Source organism: Mirounga angustirostris, unplaced genomic scaffold, assembly GCF_029215605.1.
Source record: "Mirounga angustirostris isolate CCGP_5_RB_7025 unplaced genomic scaffold, mMirAng1.0.hap1 SCAF_9, whole genome shotgun sequence".
Taxonomy (NCBI): Eukaryota; Metazoa; Chordata; class Mammalia; order Carnivora; family Phocidae; genus Mirounga; species Mirounga angustirostris.
The window spans coordinates 117,856,432-117,878,209 of NW_026991717.1; the positions used below are offsets into that span (position 1 = coordinate 117,856,432).

The window sequence follows — 21,778 nt, forward strand, 5'->3', positions numbered from 1 at the left end:
TAGAGGGTAGCATTCCCCCTGTAAGCTGCATTTTAGCCATTCAATAAAGACTATTAGAGCTACAAGGGACTTCATTTTACAAATGAAACTGAAGATTCCATAGTAATCAAGTCCTTTGGGTGGAAGACCAGGACTAGCAGAACCATGGTCTCTTGAATCCCTACCCAAGGTCACCAAAGCATTTATTCAGCATCAGAACGGCAAAGCTCTGCTGCTTTGTAAAATGCAAGCAAAACCGTACCTTTGACTTTATATTCACTCAGTGTATCCAACCCCTACCTATCTTTCAAGCCTTAACCATGAAGCTTTCTTTAACAACTTCTGTCCACACCGACTCCCTCTTTCCTAAAGTCCTACAGCACTTAGACTGTGCCACATAATTAACAATCATACATTGTCATATTCACATTGTTTTGATTTTTATCCTTTATCCCCACACTAGTTCGGCCCTTGAACTCAAAGAAATTAATACAATGTAAACTTCATATAGCATGCCCATTCAATGCCTTCTTCAGAGGAGCCAACTTTCTCATATGAGATAATAAGTGTTGTTGGTCCCCTAAAGCAAGGCTTCCTTAGAGCACTCTGTATCTATTTTCACCCACTGCCCAGGAGAAAGTCCTCCCTACCACACTATCACTCTCATCTGTGGTGGAAGGGACTGCTTGGAAAAGCTACAAGTCAGAAAGCCTTTCCCTGCACATGTACAACACCTCAAAAAAACTGAAATTACCCTTCTTAAGCCATATCCAAATCTCCCGCCCCCTAGTGATGATTTAAACCTAGAATTCAGAGTCATATGTAACTGCACCTAAAAAGTTTTAACTCTGCAAAACTGCTTCTTAAAACATACATGTAAAACCGACCTCTAGAGAATCGCTAGATTGTTTTCCTTGGTGGAGCACTGAGACTTAAGAGAAGCTGCTTGTGGTAAGCCAAATTCAGTCAAATTGCTGTTACCTCCACACTCCCCACCATAGCCCCCCAAATTTTAGAAACACAGCGGTAACAGTGCAGATCGTCTAGTCTACACAATCAAGATAAAGAAGGCAGACCTATAGCCAAGGACAAGTTTACTTGTGTGGGGACGTATGTGAATCACAAGCCTCTTCATAGAAGCTCAAAAGGTCAAGAATGTACCAAAATAAGGCCAGATAATACTGCCAATCTTAGGGGCTATATGAAATTTAGCATGATTCTATTTACTCTGTCATAGTCAGTTTCCAGAAAGGGTAGGAGAAGGAAGCCAAAATCTACTGAACTAACCAACAATGTGTCAGGTGCCTTGCCCGTTATTTCATTTTACTCATGTCGAGAAAGGATTTTGGATCTAGTATGCAGAACCAGAGTTCCTCCTTCCTGAGGGCATTCAAAAAAGTAGAACTTTTGGAAAGTCTTAAGCTGTTGTTCCAACAAGGGCAACTGTGTTTCTGGTATACATGCTGATAGCAAATGACATACTAATAGAACCCACAGGCACAACAGGATTTTAGTTGTACTGAAAATGCTGACCTCCACATCAAGAAGGGACATATACAGCCCCAGAGTTTGAGGATGTGTCAGATAGCTCCTTCTTCGTGGGACAGTTACTGCCTTCATTTCCACAACTGCAGGATTAGACAATTAATCCTCACAAGCAGCTGCTCTGGTACCACAGACCACAAAAAAGATGCCGCTGCCCCGCCCCCCCCACCATGGGCAAAAGACAGTGGTGAAAGGTCCTTAAAATTCAACAGAGGGGATCAAAAGTGCTTTATTTCTGAGGACATAAGCATTCTAAACTCTTTAAAGAATTCAAACTACAAGACTCTATGCTTCTTTACAATAGGACAACCATTCTAGCTTCTAAATACCATCTTACATTTGTATTGTTTACATAGCAATTCCACATGCACTAATTAAGTAAATCCTCTCTAACAATTTAGTAGGCATTGTAGTACTCTGCCCAGCTACTGAAACACTGACTACTATTCAATTTTACAAAACCACAAGGGATTTCAGAATCATGAAGCCCACAACTGTGAGGAAGATACTTTGGATATGAAAAAACTTGAAGAAAATGTGCCACCTCCCCAAAGCCAAATGCTGATACCAATAGGCCCAAATCCTCTGGAGATAAAAACTCTCTATTACCTCAAGGGCCTGAAATTAAATGCCTCAAAACCTCTACATACGCTCAGTGCTCGCTGGTAATTAACCAGAGAACAAGTGCTTCTATTATTCATGTTCTTGTCACAGGCATTTGCTGAGAGACAAGTAACAGCTATTTCTAAGCAAGATTCAAGGGAGCCTAGCCATTGACTGCGGAAACGGCTGCCTCTGGCCTGTGTTGAAACCACTTCTTCTCTGTCTCAGTTTGCTCTGCCTTTTGGGGGGGAGGTGGTGGGGTTGGTGGTAAGATCGCCAAAGAGAGTAGTAGCAGGAGTTACTTGGTTAAGAAACAGAATTTAGAGCTGTGTTGTAACCATGTGCGTAACGACATGCTTAGGACGTTCCAGACTTCCAAAGCAGGAAGCAGGCAAAGGAAGTGCTGTGGTTTCCTTTCTGCTAGGGATTCCCCTCGTGGGTTAGGCAAAAGGTCAGGAAAGATAAAGGCCCTTCCCCAATGTCAACAAAGTCCAAGGATGGTAGAAATTCCAGGAGGAATAGGAGTTCCAGCATGCTCTGTGACAGAGATGTCCACATCATTTTCTATATAAACTCACAATAATGCCCTCTGTTTTAGAGGGAAAAATTATGTCTAATGTCTAATCAAATGCCTTATTATTTAACAAATGGCAGCCATCATATCAGGAGGAAAGACTTACAACAGGTAAAATTTCTATTGTAACAATGCATGCTGGCTTCGAGAGTGGTCTCAAGTTGAGGATACTGCAGCAGTCATCGAAAACTGAAAATCACCTTACCTATTTTTCTACCTCAGAATAACTGCAACATTTTTCTCTTTTATACCTTAAAATAGCATTTTAACATACATTACCTTATATAAATATAATTAAGATTCTTCTCAACCATCAAAGCTTAAAAGGATTATTTCAATTTACTCTTCAGTTCATCAAGTAAAGGCTCTCTTGCTTTCTTTTAAAAACCAGCTTAGAGGGCGCCTGGGTGGCTCAGTCGTTAAGCATCTGCCTTCGGCTCAGGTCATGATCCCAGGGTCCTGGGATCGAGTCCCACATCGGGCTCCCTGCTCGGCAGGAAGCCTGCTTCTCCCCTCCTACTTCCCCTGCTTGTGTTCCTGCTCTCGCTGTCTCTCTCTCTGTCAAATAAATAAATAAAATCTTTAAAAAAAAAAAAAAACCAGCTTAGACACAGAAACAAGCAATTCAAAGTCTCTACCAGGAACTGTCTTCCATTCACTACCTCTACCATATCCCTCGCTCTTGTTGATCACCTACAAATAACTCAGTCTGGTGTTATTCTATTGGATATCTGAACTAAGAAACAGAGGAAAGACTTAAAGAGCTGCAATTGTTGTATGACTACTTCCTGTTGCAGAATTAGCCGGTCACTTCCAATCTTCTTCCATTTTAGGACATTTCCTTCCCAGGTCCTGACCAAAGATGGAGCAACTTTCTGTGGGTCCATCAGTCCTAGAAAATTCTCTTAAATCAACTTTATTTTGTTTACTTTTTTTTTTATGTTTTATTTATTTATTCATGAGAGTCAGAGAGAGAGAGAGAGGCAGAGGCAGAGGGAGAAGCAGGCTCCCCGCCTAGCAGGGAGCCCGATGCAGGACTCGATCCCAGGACCCTAGGATCATGACCTGAGCCGAAGGCAGACGCTTAACCATCTGAGCCACCCAGGAGCCCTTTTTTTTTTTTTTTAAAGATTTTATTTATTTGACAGAGAGAGACACAGTGAGAGAGGGAACACAAGCAGGGGGAGTGGGAGAGGGAGAAACAGGCTTCCTGCCGGGCAGGCAGCCTGATGTGGGACTCGATCCCAGGACCCTGGGGATCATGACCTGAGCCGAAGGCAGACATTTAAGGACTGAGCCACCCAGGCGCCCTTGTTTACATTCTTTAAAAACCATTTACATTTCCTGTCCCCCACCTCTACTTCATACCTTCAGGTACTGTTGTAAGAAGACTCTGATCTGGGTAAAAATACTCTTACCTTTCTGTAAAGATCAATCCTTCAGTCTTGAATAGTTCTTGTGGTTTTGGGTTTTTTTGTTTTTGTTTTTGTTTTTGTAAGATTTTATTTATTTGAAAGAGAGAAAGAGAAAGTGCACATACAAGCAGGGGGGAGGAGGAGGAAGAGAGGGAGAAGCAGACTCCCCACTGAGCTTAGGAAGCCCAACACGGGGCTCAATCCCAGGACCCTGAGATCATGACCTGAGTCGAAGGCAGACGCTTAACCAACTGAGCCACCCAGGTGCCCCTACACACTAACATGTCTGTGGGATAGCTGGTTCGGTCATTTGGCCGAAGGCACAGTCAGAATTATCGTTCAAGACTGTTAACACAACTTTTTGTATCAGTAAGATTGTAGCTGGTTGTCACATGACTGCTGAGAAAACAAAAGCCTTCTGGACAAAGCACAGCCAGTTGGCCTGCCTAGGTCACAGAAACCTCCTAGCACAGCACACTACCGGCTGTTACAGCAGGACATACCTCTTCGTAATTTTTCGCCTCCACTCCGTGCTTCATGTCTAGAATCACGAGTTGATCAGGTATCCGCCCTGTTCCTGAGAAAGAAATCAAATGATTCATTGTGTAGAATATTTAAAATTCTGGGAAATCACCCACCCACCCTCCCTCTCTCTAACCCTCTCCTCTCAATAGAGGGAAACAGCCACAACTCCTCCCCCTACTCAGCTGCAGAAAATTCCTGGCTCTGGCTAAAATCACAAGCATTCCAGACAAAGCCTCTATCTGTGTGGGGTGCCGGAAAGCAACGAGAACATGCTGCTGGCAAACATCTCTGAGCAGGCAGGACACAAGACACTGCAGCTTGGTACTACAGAGGGACAGAACAGCAGAAGAGACAACATACAGGCTTACGGGATTAGGAAATAACACTCAAGTCAACACAGTATAAAACTGAGTGGCATATAGACCAATAGGTAGTGGGCACCAACTAAGATCGAAAAGGTACATTTCCACATCTGAAAAGGGTGCCCTGTCAAATTTTGGAAAAAAAAAAAAAAGGATTATTGGGTATATGCTAAGCTTGGATTTACTTAATATAAACATGAGTACTGAAAACAACACAGGATTTAGCTAATATTCCACTTTAATTCAAACATTTTGGTCAATGTAAGGCCATTTCAGTAGGTTAATACAATGTTATAGGACCCACAAAACACTTAAAAGAAAAGAAAGAAAAACACTTGTAAAGAAGAGTACAGTTTTCAGGGATGCTACTTAGAAAGAGAAATGCCTATTTGGGATAGTAGGGCCAACAGAGCTAGACTTATATCAGAAAAGGTAAACTGATTCAGCTTGATCAAAAAAGAATTTAACCTTAAATCATCAAGTAGGAGAGAGAGAAAGACTCAGGAATCCCAGAAAATTGCTCAGCCCCAATCCCCTGGAATTTACCTAATTATTTATGAAATAAAAAACTGCCTGCATGGGGGACGCCTGAGTGGCTCAGTCGGTTAAGTGTCTGCCTTCGGCTCAGGTCGTGATCTCAGGGTCCTGAGATCGAGTCCCACATGAGGCTCCTTGCTCAGTGGGGAGCCTGCTGCTTCTCCCTCTGCCTGCCACTCCCCATGCTTCTGCTCTCTCTGACAAACAAACAAACTGCCTGCATGGAATTAGGAGTTTAAGGAAACCGTGCCACTTAAGCCTTGGAGTTCTTCAAAGTACAAACCAGAGAGAATGGTACTACACTCCCCGCTGCCTGAAACTGGAGGTTTCTGAAATGGACTGAAGTCAATTCAATAACTACTCAGTGAGAACTCACTAGGTGACTGAATTACAATCTCTGCCTTCAAATAATTCAGTAGGATCTAAGACAAACATTCATAACAGCTACGATGAAAATGCAAAGCATTAAAAACCTTAAGAGAAAAAAACCAGTTCAAATAATCCCAGCTATGGAGTAAAGGTTAGAGAAGAGAAGGGTTAACTTGTGGACAGACTTCACTAAAGAGAGAGCACCTGAAGGCAAGGACAAAGTACTCTAGGCAAAGGGCACAACACAGGCAAAGGCTCAAATATTGAAATGAGTACAGCATGTTTAAAAGACAGTAAAGAGGGGCACCTGGGTGGCTCAGTCATTAAGCGTCTGCCTTGGGCTCAGGTCATGATCCCAGGGTCCTGGGATCGAGCCCCGCGACGGGCTCCCTGCTCCGCAGGAAGCCTGCTTCTCCCTCTCCCACTCGCCCTACTTGTGTTCCCTCTCTCACGCTGTCTCTCTGTCAAATAAATAAATAAAATCTTTAAAAAAATAAAAAAAATAAAAGACAGTACAGAAGTTCTTCTGGATAGATTAGAAAGATCAACTTGAAAGCAACAGAGGGGCGCCTGGCTGGCTTAGTTGGTGGAACATGTGGCTCTTGGTCTTGGGGTTGTGAGTTCGAGGCCCATGTTGGGGCTTAAAAATTTACTTAAAAATAAAAAAATCTTAAAAAAAATGCACATCAGGGGCGCCTGGGTGGCTCAGCTGGTTAAGCATCTGCCTTCGGCTCCGGTCATGATCCCAGGATCTTGGGATGGAGTCCCACATCGGGCTCTTTGTTCAGTGGGGAGCCTGCTTCTCCATCTGTCTGCCGCTCCCCCTACTTGTGCTCCCTCTGTCTCTAACAAATAAATAAATAAGAACCTTGGGGCACCTGTGAGGCTCAGTCATTAAGCGTCTGCCTTCGGCTCAGGTTATGATCCTGGGGTCCTGGGAACGAGCCCTGAATTGGGCACCCTGCTCAGCAGGAGGCCTGCTTCTCCCTCTCCTGCTCCCCCTATTTATGTTCCCTCTCTCACTGTCTCTCTCTGTCAAATAAATAAAATCTTTGAAAAATAAATTGGTAAACAAATATCTTTTAAAAATGTAAATTAAAAAAAAAGAGAGAGAGAAAGCAAGAGAAATAAGACTAGGTAGGACTAAGAAACTAAGTCACAGATGCCTTCTGAGCATTAAACCAGTAAGTCTCCAAAACAAAACAAAAACAGCGGCACCCAGAGAGGGAGGTCTCTTTTCCCAAATCCAATGTGTAATCCTGATCACGGCATTGGCCCATAAGAGATGCAGTGCAGATTTCTGCTTCTCCTTCCTCATTTAAAAAATTATGAAACTGAATCAGCTCACAGCCCACCTGGCCCAAATGATCAAGATATTCTCTTCTTAACAGACTCTTCCCACCATCTCTCTGTTGCCATAGCACAGCATTAGCATTATTCAAACACAAGTGAAACCACAAAACCACAGACCTCTGGCTACTCTCAGTCTAGACCATACAGTTTCTTGCACAGACCAGCTAGCCTATCCCCTTAGCTGACATCATGGCCCTAAAGGGTCCCTTTTGTTAAAAACAAAACAAAATTTTAAAAAACACCAAACTTCTCTGCATTTCTCTGTCAAATGGACAATTTTTTAAAAGGTGCTCCAAAGACTACAAGGTATCGCATTTCCATATCAAGATAAATGAAACCAGAAATTGAGTGCTGACTATACTGTGTGTATACATTTATACACACACACACACACACACACACATATTTAGGGGGGGCAGGGGCAGAGGGAGAGGGAGAGAATCTTAAGCAGGCTCCACGTCTAGCACGGAGCCCAACGCAGGGCTGGATCCCAGGACTCTGAGATCACGACCTGAGCCAACATCAAGAGTCAGCCACTTGACCAATTGAGCCACCCAAGCACCCCAACACAATCCATGATTTAAAAGATTAGAGTTCGGGCGCCTGGGTGGCTCAGTTGGTTAAGCAACTGCTTTCAGCTCAGGTCATGATCCCGGAGTCCTGGGATCGAGTCCCACATCGGGCTCCCTGCCCGGCAGGGAGCCTGCTTCTCCCTCTGACCCTATCCCCTCTCATGCTGTTTCTCTCTCTCTCTCTCTCAAATAAATAAAATCTTTTAAATAAAAAAAAAAATAAAATAAAAAAAAATAAAAGATTAGAGTTCAGGGGCGCCTGGGTGACTCAGTCGTTAAGCGTCTGCCTTCGGCTCAGGTCATGATCCCAGGGTCCTAGGATCGAGCCCCGCATCGGGCTTCCTGCTCGGCGGGAGGCCTGCTTCTCCCTCTCCCACTTGCCCTGCTTGTGTTCCCTCTCTCACGCTGTCTCTCTCTCAAATAAATAAATGAAATCTTTAAAAAAAAATAAAAGATTAGAGTTCAGATTTGTGTGGTGACAGATACAGAAGATATTTTGAAAGAAGTATCAGTGTAACTTGATGATAGGCTGAAAAAGGCAAAAAGAATTTCAAAATGTGAGCCCAAGTAACTGGAAGGATAGTGGTAACACTGATAAGAGGGGAATTAGTTTGAAAGGGAGGCTTGTGAACACATCTTGGTTTTAAGGTAAGAGTGGCACAACCATGTGGAAATGTCTAGAATATAGTTGAGACATCCTGGAACTGGAACTGGCACTGGTGGGAGCAGAGAGAAGGGTATCAGTCATGAAATCACCATTAAAATCCTTTAATTTTTGGGCGCCTGGGTGGCTCAGTTGGTTAAGCGACTGCCTTCGGCTCAGGTCATGATCCTGGAGTCCCAGGATCGAGTCCCCCATTGGGCTCCCTGCTCGGCAGGGAGTCTGCTTCTCCCTCTGACCCTCCTCCCTCTCCTGCTCTGTCTCTCATTCTCTCTCTCAAATAAATAAATAAAATCTTAAAAATAAATAAAATAAAATCCTTTAATTTTTTTTTTTTAAAGATTTTATTTATTTATTTGACAGAGAAAGACACAGCGAGAGAGGGAACACAAACGGGGAGTGGGAGAGGGAGAAGCAGACTCCCTGCCGAGCAGGGAGCCCGATGCAGGACTCGATCCCGGGACTCCAGGATCATGACCTGAGCTCAAGGCAGTCGCTTAACCAACTGAGCCACCCAGGCGCCCAAAATCCTTTAATTTTTTATTTTTAATCTATTAGTCCATTTACTTCTGGCAAACTCCCTTAGCTTTTAGGCTGAATTGACCAACTTTAGATCAAGGGAGTCAATTCTTGATTACCTATCAAAAGCAGCTGGGTCGTCTGCCATTCCTGGGCATCTACTGGCATTGTTGGCAAAGGCGCTTGCTCTTCTTCTAGGATCCTATATTTTGAACATTCTACAAATGTAAAACTGCCAGGAGTCCTTTTGCTTCTACACAGAGGAAGCCTGAGACTAAAATTAAATGGAGGCAAGGAATGGAAACACTGAGAGAGATATAAAAACCCCAAGATGCAGCTATGCCTGAGGTCAGCACCATGTTGCAAACTTCCCAGTTCAGAGAGTCAAATGACCTATCCCTTCTTTTTCTTTAAGGCAGTTTGAGTTTTTACGTCCTGCAGCCCAAAAGAGTCCCAACTAATGTAACAAGTATAAATGCATTAAGCTTTTAGAGTCTAGTGTCCTTTAAACTAATGAATAGGGAGTAAAAAGGAATCTGCCTTTTCCCCCATTACTGAGCACAGAAGCCATCAAGTAATCAGACTAAAGGGGTCTTGACCTTGAGACGCACAGAAGAATCCACAGCAAGACAGAACTAGGAAAAGTGCTCTGGAGACCAAAAATATTTCTAACTTTGCCATATATTGTTTGTCAGACAGACCTTATTTCTAATTCCTGAGAAAACGTGTCACTAGCATATATATAAATGCACTATTTTCCAGCATCTATATGAAATTCAACTGTATCATTCAAGCCAAATAGGTCACAGCATTTAAGAAATGCCTACTCCTGTACATGAAGAACTCAGCTGATTAGCCAACTTTCACTTATATGTATGAAAGACATATAAACAATGTAGTTACCATTTCCTCTTCCTAATAGCCCAAGAGAGAAAGTTCATGCTCTAACTTGAGAGGAGACACTTAATTCAGGGGAAACACTCTTGATTACTTACCCTTGCTCTCAAAACACACTTCAAACATGTCATAATCTTCAGTGGTAAAGGCAAATTTCCCCTTGGTTGCATCCTCCTTGGAGTACAGAATATGACCAGCAGAATCTGTGATCTAAAATAAAAAGTAAGTAAGAACAGGAAGCAAATAACACTGGGGAAGAGAACTTATAGAAACTGGAGAATGGAAAGAAACACTGTCTATAGAAGACAGTTGATATTTCTCATGATGATGACTATGTTCAGTTCATTCTTAAAGACAGGAATTGGATTAGAAGATGAAACTCAAATACAGCAAATTTCATTCATTCAAACAGTATCCACACTAAAGGCTAAAATATGTTGCTGCTGGGGTGCCTGGGTGGCTCAGTCATTAAGTGTCTTCCTTCAGCTCAGGTTATGGTCCCAGGGTCCTGGGATCAAGCCCCGCATCGGGCTCCCTGCTCAGCAGAAGCCTGCTACTCCCTCCCCCACTCCCCCTGCTTGTGTTCCCTCTCTCACTGTGTGTGTCTCTGTCAAATAAATAAATAAAATCTTTAAAAATAAATAAATAAAATATGTCGCTGCTATGGAATGTCTTGCCATACCAAAAAGGCAATACAGTTGATATAAATTGGGCTTATTAGCAAAAGTTTGCTATATAAAATGTACACCAGTATCATTACCTAGAAAGGGACAGGTCACAAAAATGAAGTGGACAATTACCAGAAGAATGTACTACAAAAAGGAGAAAGACACATAAGAATGCATCTCTTCTGTAAAACAAATCTTGATGGGGTGGAGGTAGGGGCAGAGAATGGAAATGGGACACCTGGTGCAAAAAGAGAAGGAAAGAGGACATGCGTGGAGAAGAAAATCTGGAAGATCTATTCCTGCAAATTTCACATCAATTATGTCAATGGTCAAATGGGGTAGCAGAGAGGCATGGGGAATGAACAAGAAATTTGTCCTAAAAAAGACATCCTTGGCTTCCACCAGTGATAATTTCTTTCTTCTAGGTTGTTAGCTTTAGTTCTCCAAACTGAAACTGCTCCATTTGTAGAGAATGGCCTGTAAGCACAGATGAAGTGGCATACATTGGTAAGTGAATGGTCATATTTAAAACAAGGGAATGACAGTAATATGACACACTGGATTGCAACTTTTCTAGGGTTCATGGTTGTCCTAGCAGAAGGCACATTTCATTATTTAAGACAGGAAGCTACTTGCAATGTGGAACACAAAACTAGTAGCTTCCTTATATTAAACTAGATGTTCTAATGCTCTCTGTCAAACAAGGTTCATTTATAGGTGCGATTTTAAATATGGAAACTGAGCAGCACACAAAAGTCTATGCATTTAAAGCACTTTAATAACACTAGTTTTTTTCTTAGTAAAACTTCTTTATACTTTTATTTTTCTTTTGATTTTCTACAAAGGCATGTATCACTTATGGTCAGAAATAAAGGTATTTCATTTTGAGGAAAAATGTAATAACTAAAGAATAGTTTTCACTGCTAGACTAATTTGAAATAAGGGGTAATTAAAAAACGTTTTATGGCACATCTTCTAAATTCCCTAAAAGTAACAGCAGTAATATTAATCAAGTATCTTCTGCCATGAATGATGTTGATCCTTCATTAATTTGTCAATGCTTAGATCTGTGCTAGTCATTGGAGATACAGGGATATGTAAGATAGTTCCTGTCTTCGAAGAACTTAAAAGTCTAAATAAGACGAATAAGAAATGAGACCTCACTGTAATGTGAAAAGTGCACTACTAGAGGAAAGCAAGGTGCCATGGGATATGGAGGTTCGGGGAGTGTACCGTGGAGGTGACACATGAGCTAAGTCCTAAAGGATGAGCTGCAATTAAGGGAAAAACAGGGGTGTAAAAACATTCAGGGTAGAAGAAAAGGCAAATATGAACACCTGGGGTCCAGAAAAAAACAAAACAAAAATATAGTAGTACCATAATACTATTAATATTTAATATTTATTGAGCACTTACTAAAGGTTGAGTATTACACTAAGTGCTTTATATGCATTTTAAAATTTAGTCTTTATTATAATGCTATAGGTAAGAACTATTATTTCTCTTATGTTCCATAGCAGGAAACTGAAACACAGAGAGGTTAAGTGGCTAGAGAGGTACTGGCCAGATCATGTAGAAATGCAAACCATGCTAGGGAGTTTAAACTTCATTTGGTACAAAGTGGAAAGGCAATGAAAATTTAAAACAAGAGAGTGATGGGATTCAGTCTGCAATTTAGAAAGATGAATCTGATAATACTGTGAAGACAAGTCCCTTGAGAGGGACAATACTAGCGATAAGAAGATGGATTAGGACACTATTCCAGTACTCCAGGTTAGTAATAATGAGGGCTTTGAGTATGAGGAGAAGGGGGCAAATTTGAGGGATTTTAAGGAGGGGGAGCCCATAGGACAAAACCAAAAAGTCAATGCCCACAAGGATCAAGTGAGCAATGTAACTGAATCTAATGGGCCAGTGTAGGTCCACAAGGTTGTGGACAATTTGGCAAAGTGAAAAGACGTGTCTGTCTCAAGAGAGAAACCAATGAGTGCCATGTCATGCTGGGTTTTCAGAGCATCCGATATTTCTTTTTTTTTTTTCTTTTTTTTTAATTTGTATTTATTTATTTATTTGACAGAGAGAAAGACAGCGAGGAGGGAACACAAGCAGGGGGAGCGAGAGAGGGAGAAGCAGGCTCCCGGCCGAGCAGGGAGCCTGATGTGGGGCCCGATCCCAGTACCCTAGGGCCATGACCTGAGCCGAAGGCAGACATTTAATGACTGAGCCACCCAGGTGCCCCCAGAGCATCCGATTTTTCAAAAGAAGCTAGACATTTTAACTTTTATTTGAAACCTCCTAAGTTTTAAATCCTCACAGCCAAACCCAACATATGAAAAACTATCTCAAGGCCAAACAAAAGAGGCCTATAGAACCGAGTTCTTTGGGGCCACCAACTTCTGACCTCTGCATAAGAAGAAAGCTGACCAAAATCACATAAAAGGGGGTGCCTGGGTGGCTCAGTCAGTTACCCATCTGCCTTCGGCTCAGGTCATATCAGGTCATGATCCCAGGGTCCTGGGATCGAACCCCGCGTCAGGCTCCTTGCTCAGTGGGGAGCCTGCTTCTCCCTCTCCCTCGACTCCTCCCCACCCTGCTTGTACACACTCTCTCTCAAATAAATAAATAAAATCTTAAAAAAAAAATCACATAAAAGTATTGCTTGGTAGCACTGAGGTCTCAGCTGAGATTATAGACTATGGATTTCGAGTGGCAACACTTAGCAGCCAGGATGCGGGAACAAAGAAAAAAGTATTAAGTGATTTAGGCTTGAGGTTCTGCAACTGAGTGGTTTGGAAGGATAAAGGGATTAAGGAATTATGCTAGTAACTTTATACATAATATTTATTTAATCTTCACAACAATTCCAGAGAGGTCTGTCTTATTATCCCCATTTTATTGATGAGAAAACTTAGTAGTTTTGCCCACCATCACAGTTAATAAATTGTGTGGATTTGAAGTAGTCTAAAATCCATGTTCTTCCGACATTCCATGTTGCCTCCCCACAAAAGGAATGTCTGAAAGAATGGGTTGCACAGAAGCCAAGAAAGACTAACAGAATGTGATGGATTCTTTGGGTCAGTGCAAGTAAGAGCACCTGAAGAGTCCTCTCAAGTGGGACACTGCATTGTTCAGTCTGCCATTCTCCACCGTGGAGGGGTTAGCAGGCACTCACAAGGGAGAGGCCCTGAAGTCAGCAATAACTAAATAATCTGCAAGGGGGAAGGAATATTTAGCCCTGAAGATTCCTAAAGGCCTCTTGTTCATGTGAAACTTTTTCTGAATCAATTAAAAGAAAAGGCTTAAGAACAGACTTCTTTAGAGCCTTGAACACACACATATTATAGGGCAAAAAGTCCGGGAACTAATAAAATTTCAAAGTAACATGTAGTCACCAGTATGGTGTCACTCTTCCTTTATTCAGAATCTGTTCACCAATCAGATACTCACACATCCCCACTCCCTAGCCCCCAAAAGCACAACGACAATTCTTAAGAGCAAGGAGGAAGTTCAAAAAGGTAGATTGCAGGAATAACATATTTTCACATTCCAAGCTGACCTAAAAACTCTAACTTAGGTTTAACTCCTATGAATAAAGTTGCAGAAAAGGTAGAACTTCTCCAAGGCATATTTGGGTAAAAATAAGCTTCCAGATTTGCTCACCACACTAGTTTAATTCTTTAAAAAAAAATTTTATTTTTTATTTTTATTTTTTTCCCTGCCCCTAAAAAGATTTTAAGCATTCACTACACCCAATGTGGGGCTCAAACTTACAACCCCAAGATCAAGAGTCACATATGCTCTATCGTCTGAGCCAGCCAGGCACCCCTAATTTAATCTGTAAAGCAGAAGGAGAGGATTACAAATCGTTAGAAATGTTTACTGTAAATGAAACCAGTAGAGGACAGCAAGGAATGGCATCAAGAATACAGCACTGAGGGCGCCTGGGTGGCTCCATTGGTTAAGCGACTGCCTTCGGCTTGGGTCATGATCCTGGAGTCCCGGGATCGAGTCCCGCATCGGGCTCCCTGCTCGGCAGGGAGTCTGCTTCTCCCTCTGACCCTCCTCCCTCTCATGCTCTCTGTCTCTCATTCTCTCTCTCTCAAATAAATAAATAAAAAATCTTTAAAAAAAAAAAAAAAAGAATACAGCACTGAATAGTCATCAAAGATGTCATCATCTCCACAGTCAGGCAAGGACCTGGGAAAAACCACCCGGGGCGCCTGGGTGGCTCAGTCGGTTGAGCATATGACTCTCGGTTTCAGCTTAGGTCATGGTCTCAGGGCTGTGGGATCAAGCCCTGCGATGGACTCCACACTCAGCAGGGAGTCTACCTGGGATTCTCTCCCTCCCCCTCTCACTCTGCCCCTCCCCATGCTCCTGCATGTGCCCACACTCTCTCAAATAGATAGATAGAGGGACAGATAAAAAATTTTTAAGTATTTTATGTATTTATTTGACAGAGACAGAGAGAGAGCAAGCAAGCACAAGCAGGGGGAGCAGCAGGCAGAGGGAGAGGGAGAAGCAAGTTCCCCGCCGGGCAGGTAGCCCGATGCAGGGCTCGATCCCAGGACCCCAGGATCATGACCTGAGCTGAAGGCAGACTGAGCCACCCAGGAGCCCCTAGACAAAAACTTTTCAAAATTTACTAATTTAAGGACAGGAGCCTCTCTAGATGACAACAAAAGCCTAGATTTAAGTCAGAAAAGTCTTATTAAGGGGCACCTGGCTGACTCAGTCAGTGGAGCGTGCAACTCTTGATCTCAGGGTTATGGGTTTGAGCCTCACGTTGGGTGTAGACATCACTTAGAAAATAAAAAATCTTGGGGCGCCTGGGTGGCCCTGTCGTTAAGTGTCTGCCTTCGGCTCAGGTCATGATCCCAGAGTCCTGGGATCGAGCCCCGCATTGGGCTCCCCGCTCAGCGGGAAGCCTGTTTCTCCCTCTCCCACTCCCCCTGCTTGTGTTCCTTCTCTCACTTTGTCTCTCTCTGTCAAATAAATAAATAAAATCTTAAAAAAAAATAAAATTTAAATTTAAAAAATCTTTAAAAATAGAAAACTCTTATTAAGGCATTAGCAAAATCCTCCAATGAGCACTTCGCAAAATGAATTAAGAAGTCTGCCATGTTTTTCGGAAAGTCTCTGGTACTCAGAAGGAGTAAAAATTGCTTAAATTATCCCTTGCTACATTGTACTGAGTAACTACAATTATGGTAGAATCACTTGCTTTGGTGAAGGGACATCTGAAAGATGACATCTTTCCATGACATCTGAAAGAAAATGTATTAAAGATTCATCCTAGGTCAAAGACTCAAATGCTTTACAAGAGGCTGAAGGCAAAGGACCCATCACTGCCAACACCTTTTATTAGCATGAAATTTACTCCCCAAAAGTGTGTGATAATGACCACAATTCCCTAAGGGCCTTCACATTTCTATATTCCCCATGACCTTCAGTTGACACAACTATATGAGGGTTGTTTATCCAGATATCTGGAAATCCAGGCAGGCAACATGACAACTTAACTTTCATTTTAGGCTCCTAAGAACTGCTAGGCATTCTGAGATCCTAGAATTTTTCTAAGAATCAGTAGGTTTCCCATGTAGTTCATAACTTTGCAGCTATTTAGGAGGTAAGTCATTGATCTTTGTGTGTGTAACCCAAGCCATTGATCTAAAAAAATAAAAAAAAAAAAAAATCACATGCACTAACCCCAACATAATTACATAAATCAGCAGGTAGCTAAAATTAAGAAGTAGAAAACTGAGCCAAGCTCATGACTAGCCAGAGCTGGCAAAATCTAAAAGGTTGAAATGATGGTTTTAAATTTCCTCTAATAAAAATGTTCTAATTACAGATCACCTTAAAAGATCATCTGGTTTCTCAAGAATTGAGAGATTCTATTTTTTCTTCTTAAATTCTACTAAAGTACTTTGGTATTATGATAAATAACTGCCACTTTTACCTCCTGTAACAGCAAGTCCTTAAAAGAGTACTTCTCTTTAAACAATAAACACTTGTAATATTTATTATAAAGTTCTTAATTAAACAAAGGTAATATGAAACCATTAAAATTTGCTCATATGACATCAAGGAATAGGAAGTAATACAGATTTGTTCTAGATAACACCTTCTGAAAAGCAAACCAAGTTCACAACTTAGTAAGGAAAAAGTGTTAATTGTATAAGCAGAGTAGCTGATGTCAAGAATATGTGAATACTCACACTGAAACTGTCAAATAAGTGAAAATACATGTCACTGGGAAAATAAACTCATTTAGAATTGGATTCTCTTGACCATTCTAGGCAGCAGCCAGAAAACAGGTTCTTGAGTAGGTCCTACTCCTATTTCTTCTATGGAAGCCTGCTCCCATTTCTTCTATGAAACAGTCAAGATAATACCCTGCCTACTTGAAAAGGATCTTTAAGAAGCTTAGGCCAAGGCCTCCTGAGTGGCTCAGTCAGTTAAGCGGTTAAGCTCTGCCTTTGGCTCAGGTCATGATCCCAGGGTCCTGGGACTGAGTCCTACATCGGGCTCCCTGCTCAGTGGGGAGTCTGCATCTCCCTCTCTCCCTCTACCCCCTCCCCTGCTCATGCTCTTTCACTCTCTCTCAAATAAATAAAATCTTAAAAAAAAAAAAAAAAGCAGCAGCTTAGGCCCAAACCAGGTAAATAAAGCAATTAGGATTAAAAGAATATAGAGGTCACCTGGAGGAAGAAACAAATAGGTACTATCAAGAACCTGAACTGAGCAAATGATATGCACACAGTATATTTGACTAAGTTTTCTGGAAGCCAACATTAAAAGACTACAGAGAGAACCAAGTTGGTTATACATCATTTGTTTTCTGATGAAAGCTCACAAATTTACCTTCAGAGATAATTTTCCTGGAACTAGACACGAAGAACAATATATCAGGAAGGTCCTTTTACAAGGACTGTGACCAATATTAGACTCTCCAAATTCAACTGTGGCCTTGCTAAAGATACAAAGCTCGAATGAGTGTTTTTAGTGCTCCTCTATAATGATGTGCCTGACCTAATGCAGAGGTGGGCCCTGAAGGATCTAGACAAAGGCTCCAGTGCCCTGATTCTCTGCCCTTTAGCACTACCATCTCTCTCCTAATCCCACCTCTCTTCTTACACCTCACAGAATTCCCAGACTTACTAAAGTTCCAAGAAGGCTGGGACTACTTTTGGCCACTTGCTGAAATCGCAAGTGTGTTAAAAAAAAAAAAAGAAAGAAAAGGCCAGGAAGACAGGTCTTAAAAATAATATTATCTACCCAGATCTCAGTTTTTAATACCATTCTCCAATAAAAGGAACCAGGGATTCTTGGAGAAATGGTTGGTCCTAGGATTGAGGCAGAAAGTTATACAAGATGAGCCTGCAACATTTTGTAGTGCCAGAAATTAAGGATGTGTTCAGAAACAAAACAAAAAACAAGAATGAGGGTATGTCAAAGGGACATAGAAGCCAAATAAGGAGCTTCCAATAGCCAAAGCTGAAACAATTTGAGGAACAAAATAGTATTTGACTGTAATCCAAAGTGTAAGTATAAAATAAATATCCACAAATCCATACTGATACAAAGGATTAAACAAAGGAGAAGAAACAAGTCTCCCATACAGAAAACTCAAATAATTTATGTAGAAAACGGCACCCTCAAGAAGACTGGGACTAAGCAAACCTCCTCACTCCTGAACTGTGGGCTGCACACAGTGATTTCCTTCCAAAGAGTACAGTATGGGAAGGGGGACAAAAGTTAACTTTCCAGTGGAAAAACCTAACCAACACTGCCTCAGCCAGATGATCAAGGTCAATAGCAACAATGATAAATCATGTTGATAGCATGCTCCCTTAATATGATGTAATGAAAATGGCACTTTACCTGTGGGCTTCCTCCCCAAAACCCATAATCCCAAATTATCATTAAGAAAACATCAGACAAATCCCAATAGAGAGGTATCCTACAAAATACTTGACCAATATTCCTCTAAACTCACAAGGTTGTCAAAAACAAGAAAATCTGAGAAACTGTCATAATCTAGAGGAGTCTAAAGAGACATGACTAAATGTAATATATCTTGGATGGGATCCTGGAACAGAAAGGACATTAAATGAAAACTAAGGAAATCTGAATAAATATGGACTTTAGTCAATAATAATGTAACAATACTGGCTCATTCACTGTGACAAATATATTAATGTAAAATGTTAACAGTAGGGGAAACTGGCTGTGGGGAATATGGGAGCTGTACTATCTTAATTTTTTCTGCAAATCTAAAACTGTTCTGAAATTAAAAGTTAGTTTAAAAAATAGTATTCAGAAAGATGAAATCAAATGCATATATACACACACATCTCTCCAGATTCTCAAGAAATTTACGGTCTACTCAGAGCCAAGCAGGCATCAAGCATCTTTTTTTTTTTAATTATAGGGTTTTTTTTTTAAGATTCTTACTGATTGATTGGTTGAGAGCACATGCAAGCAGGGGGAGGGGGAGGGGGAGAGGGAGAGAGAGAATCTCAAGCAGACTCCATGCTGAGCAGAGCCCGATGTGGGGCTCAATCCCACAACCCTGAGATCATGACCTGAGTGGAAATCAAGAGTTGGATGATTAACAGACTGAGCCACCCAGGCACCCTGCATCAAGCATTTTCATAAACTTTTTTGAGGTATATACAAATAGTTACTTTGGACAAAGTCTATACTTATTCCTGTAAAATAACATATGATGCATGGGGAAGATGGCAAGTCTGTCTTTGTACTGGTACAGACCACACACTGCTTTCACTTGCTCAATCAGCTCCATACCCCACCGGTCGATGAAAATCTTAAAAAACAACAAACAAACGAACAAAACCACTTCTTTTCCAGGAGGCCTACCATAGCAGCAGAAGTCAATTAGCTTTCAGCTTTGGTGTAGCTGGTGAAAATCTGAAGATGTAATTTCTTTCAAATGGGCTCCTTCTTGCACTGTCTTCCTCAGGTTTACAATCAGTCTGTAGTATAACATTTGAGTATATAATGTGTACATATTATTTTAAGGACAACTATCAACCTTTGTAGCTCTTGAATGACTAACTCAGGAATTTAGAAACATCAGGTCCCTTGTAGAAGCTCTGTACACTGATAAAAATGAACTGAAACAGAAACACCTATTCTCTTCTCCCTTTGAGAGACAGCACAGTATAAGAGACTGAATGTTCTAGAGTCAGACCTCAGGTCTGTGTTCAAATCACAATTGTGTCACTTACTAGCTGTGAAGTTTGGGGTATATTCCTTAACCTCTCTGTTCCTCATATGTAAAATAAGGACAATAGCACACACTTTATGAGGTTATTGTGAGGATTAAAGTTAATACAAGTAAAGTGCCTAGAACAGTGTCTGGCACATGGCAAGCACTCATTAAGTGTTACTAGTATCATCATTGTTGTTAGCATTATTATGGTAACTATTTGTTAGTAACAATTCAGAACTCCATAAACATTTAGGTCACTAACCATACTTCCAACCTAATAGTTCTAATGGATGGCAAATTACATAAAATACACTACAATGACTAAACCCAGGGATAATTAGAGCCAAATGGTTACTACATAGAAACAGAAAGACAAAAAGGTAAACTTTCAAGGAAACAGCAGCAAGATTTAGAAACTGAAGGGATACAAAATGTCTAACCAAGCAGGTGTTCAATGATACCTTTTAGCTGCTAACACCAGATAGTAAGAAATACAAGAGGACCCCAGCATTTCCTGCATGTGTTTTTTAACCTGATAAGTAATAATCTACATGCAGGACCCAACACTGGCAAGGAGGGGAGAAGAGAGTATTGCGTGTGCATGATTAGGGGTTGTAGGCCTATACCCTTCTTTTGGTAAAAGTTCATGAGTGAATCTTGAGCCATGGGGTCTATTACCCTAAGACATAAAAAATGAGAAAGAACACCAAATCACTGAAGATGCTGTAGTTTTAGACTAGAAAAATAGTACAGTAGTCTTCCCATATCCTTGGTTTCACTTTCTGTGGTTCCAGTTACCTGTAGCCCACTGCGGTATGGAAGCAGATGATCCTCCTTCAGATGTATGTTCAGAAGATCAGTACTAGCCTAATGCTACTTCACAATGTCTACGTCATTCACCTCACTTCATCTCATCACACAGACATTTCATCATCTCACATCATAAGAAGAAAGGTAAGCTACCACAAGTCACCACTGTTTTCAAACTTGAAGAACAAGGGTAACTGATGGCCTAGAAACTATGTATAATGGGCAAAACATTAATTTACCCTGATCTTTCAAACAAGAGCAAGTACCAACCGAGTCTACCAACTGCATCCCTGAAATCAGGGGATCACAGCTACATTATACCCAGAACAAAGTCAAACTTAGAAAGGCTATAAGCAGCATTTAGCAACTCTTAATTCTTTCAAATTTCCAACACAATTCAACAATGACATAGCACAGCACAGAAGTATTGCTTGAGGAGGCTTGTCGAAGTGTTGAAACTTGGGGCACCTGGGTGGCTCAGTAGGTTAAGCATCTGACTCTTGGTTTCGGCTCAGGTCGTGATCTCAGGGTCCTGAGATTGAGCTACATCAGGCTCTGCACTCAGCAGGGAGTCTGCTTGAGATTCTCTCCCTCTGTCCCCTGCTAAAATAAATGAATAAATAAAATCTAAGATTTTAAAATTTATTTGTCAGAGAGAGCACACACACGAGAGCACAAGCAGGCAGAGAGCAGCAGGCAGAGGGAGAAGTAGGCTCCCCGCTGAGCAAGGAACCCGATGCGGAACTCGATCCCAGGACCCCGGGATCATGACCTGAGCCAAAGGCAGATACTTAACCGACGGAGCCACCCAGGCGCCCCTTCTTTTTTTTTTAAAGATTTTATTTGGGATGTCGGTTAAGTATCTGCCTTTGGCTCAGGTCATGATCCCGGGGTCCTGGGATCGAGTTCCGCATCGGGTTCCTTGCTCAGCGGGGAGCCTACTTCTCCCTCTCCCTCTGCCTGCTGCTCTGCCTGCTTGTGCTCTCTCTGTGTCAAATAAATAAATAAAATCTTAAAAAGAAAAGAAGAAGAAGAAGTAGTGTTGAAAACCAGAAATGGAAAATTTCCAGGCACTGGGTATGGTAATGGATAGATGCTCTCCTCCTGCTTCTATCAACATTTGTTACATTAACTCAACACAGGCAAAA

General features: G+C 41.5%; 1 protein-coding gene across 1 annotated transcript in view; it reads right to left on the reverse strand.

Annotated features, from left to right (window-relative positions):
* TMED10 (transmembrane p24 trafficking protein 10) overlaps window positions 1-21,778 on the reverse strand; it is a 38,567-nt gene that overhangs the window by 7,919 nt on the left and 8,870 nt on the right. Inside the window, exons 2-3 of the mRNA XM_045901260.2 lie at window positions 10,010-10,121; window positions 4,620-4,693 (exon numbers count right to left, since the gene is read on the reverse strand). Coding sequence (XP_045757216.1) covers window positions 4,620-4,693; window positions 10,010-10,121 — 186 coding nt within the window. The remainder of the gene's footprint in view (window positions 1-4,619; window positions 4,694-10,009; window positions 10,122-21,778) is intronic.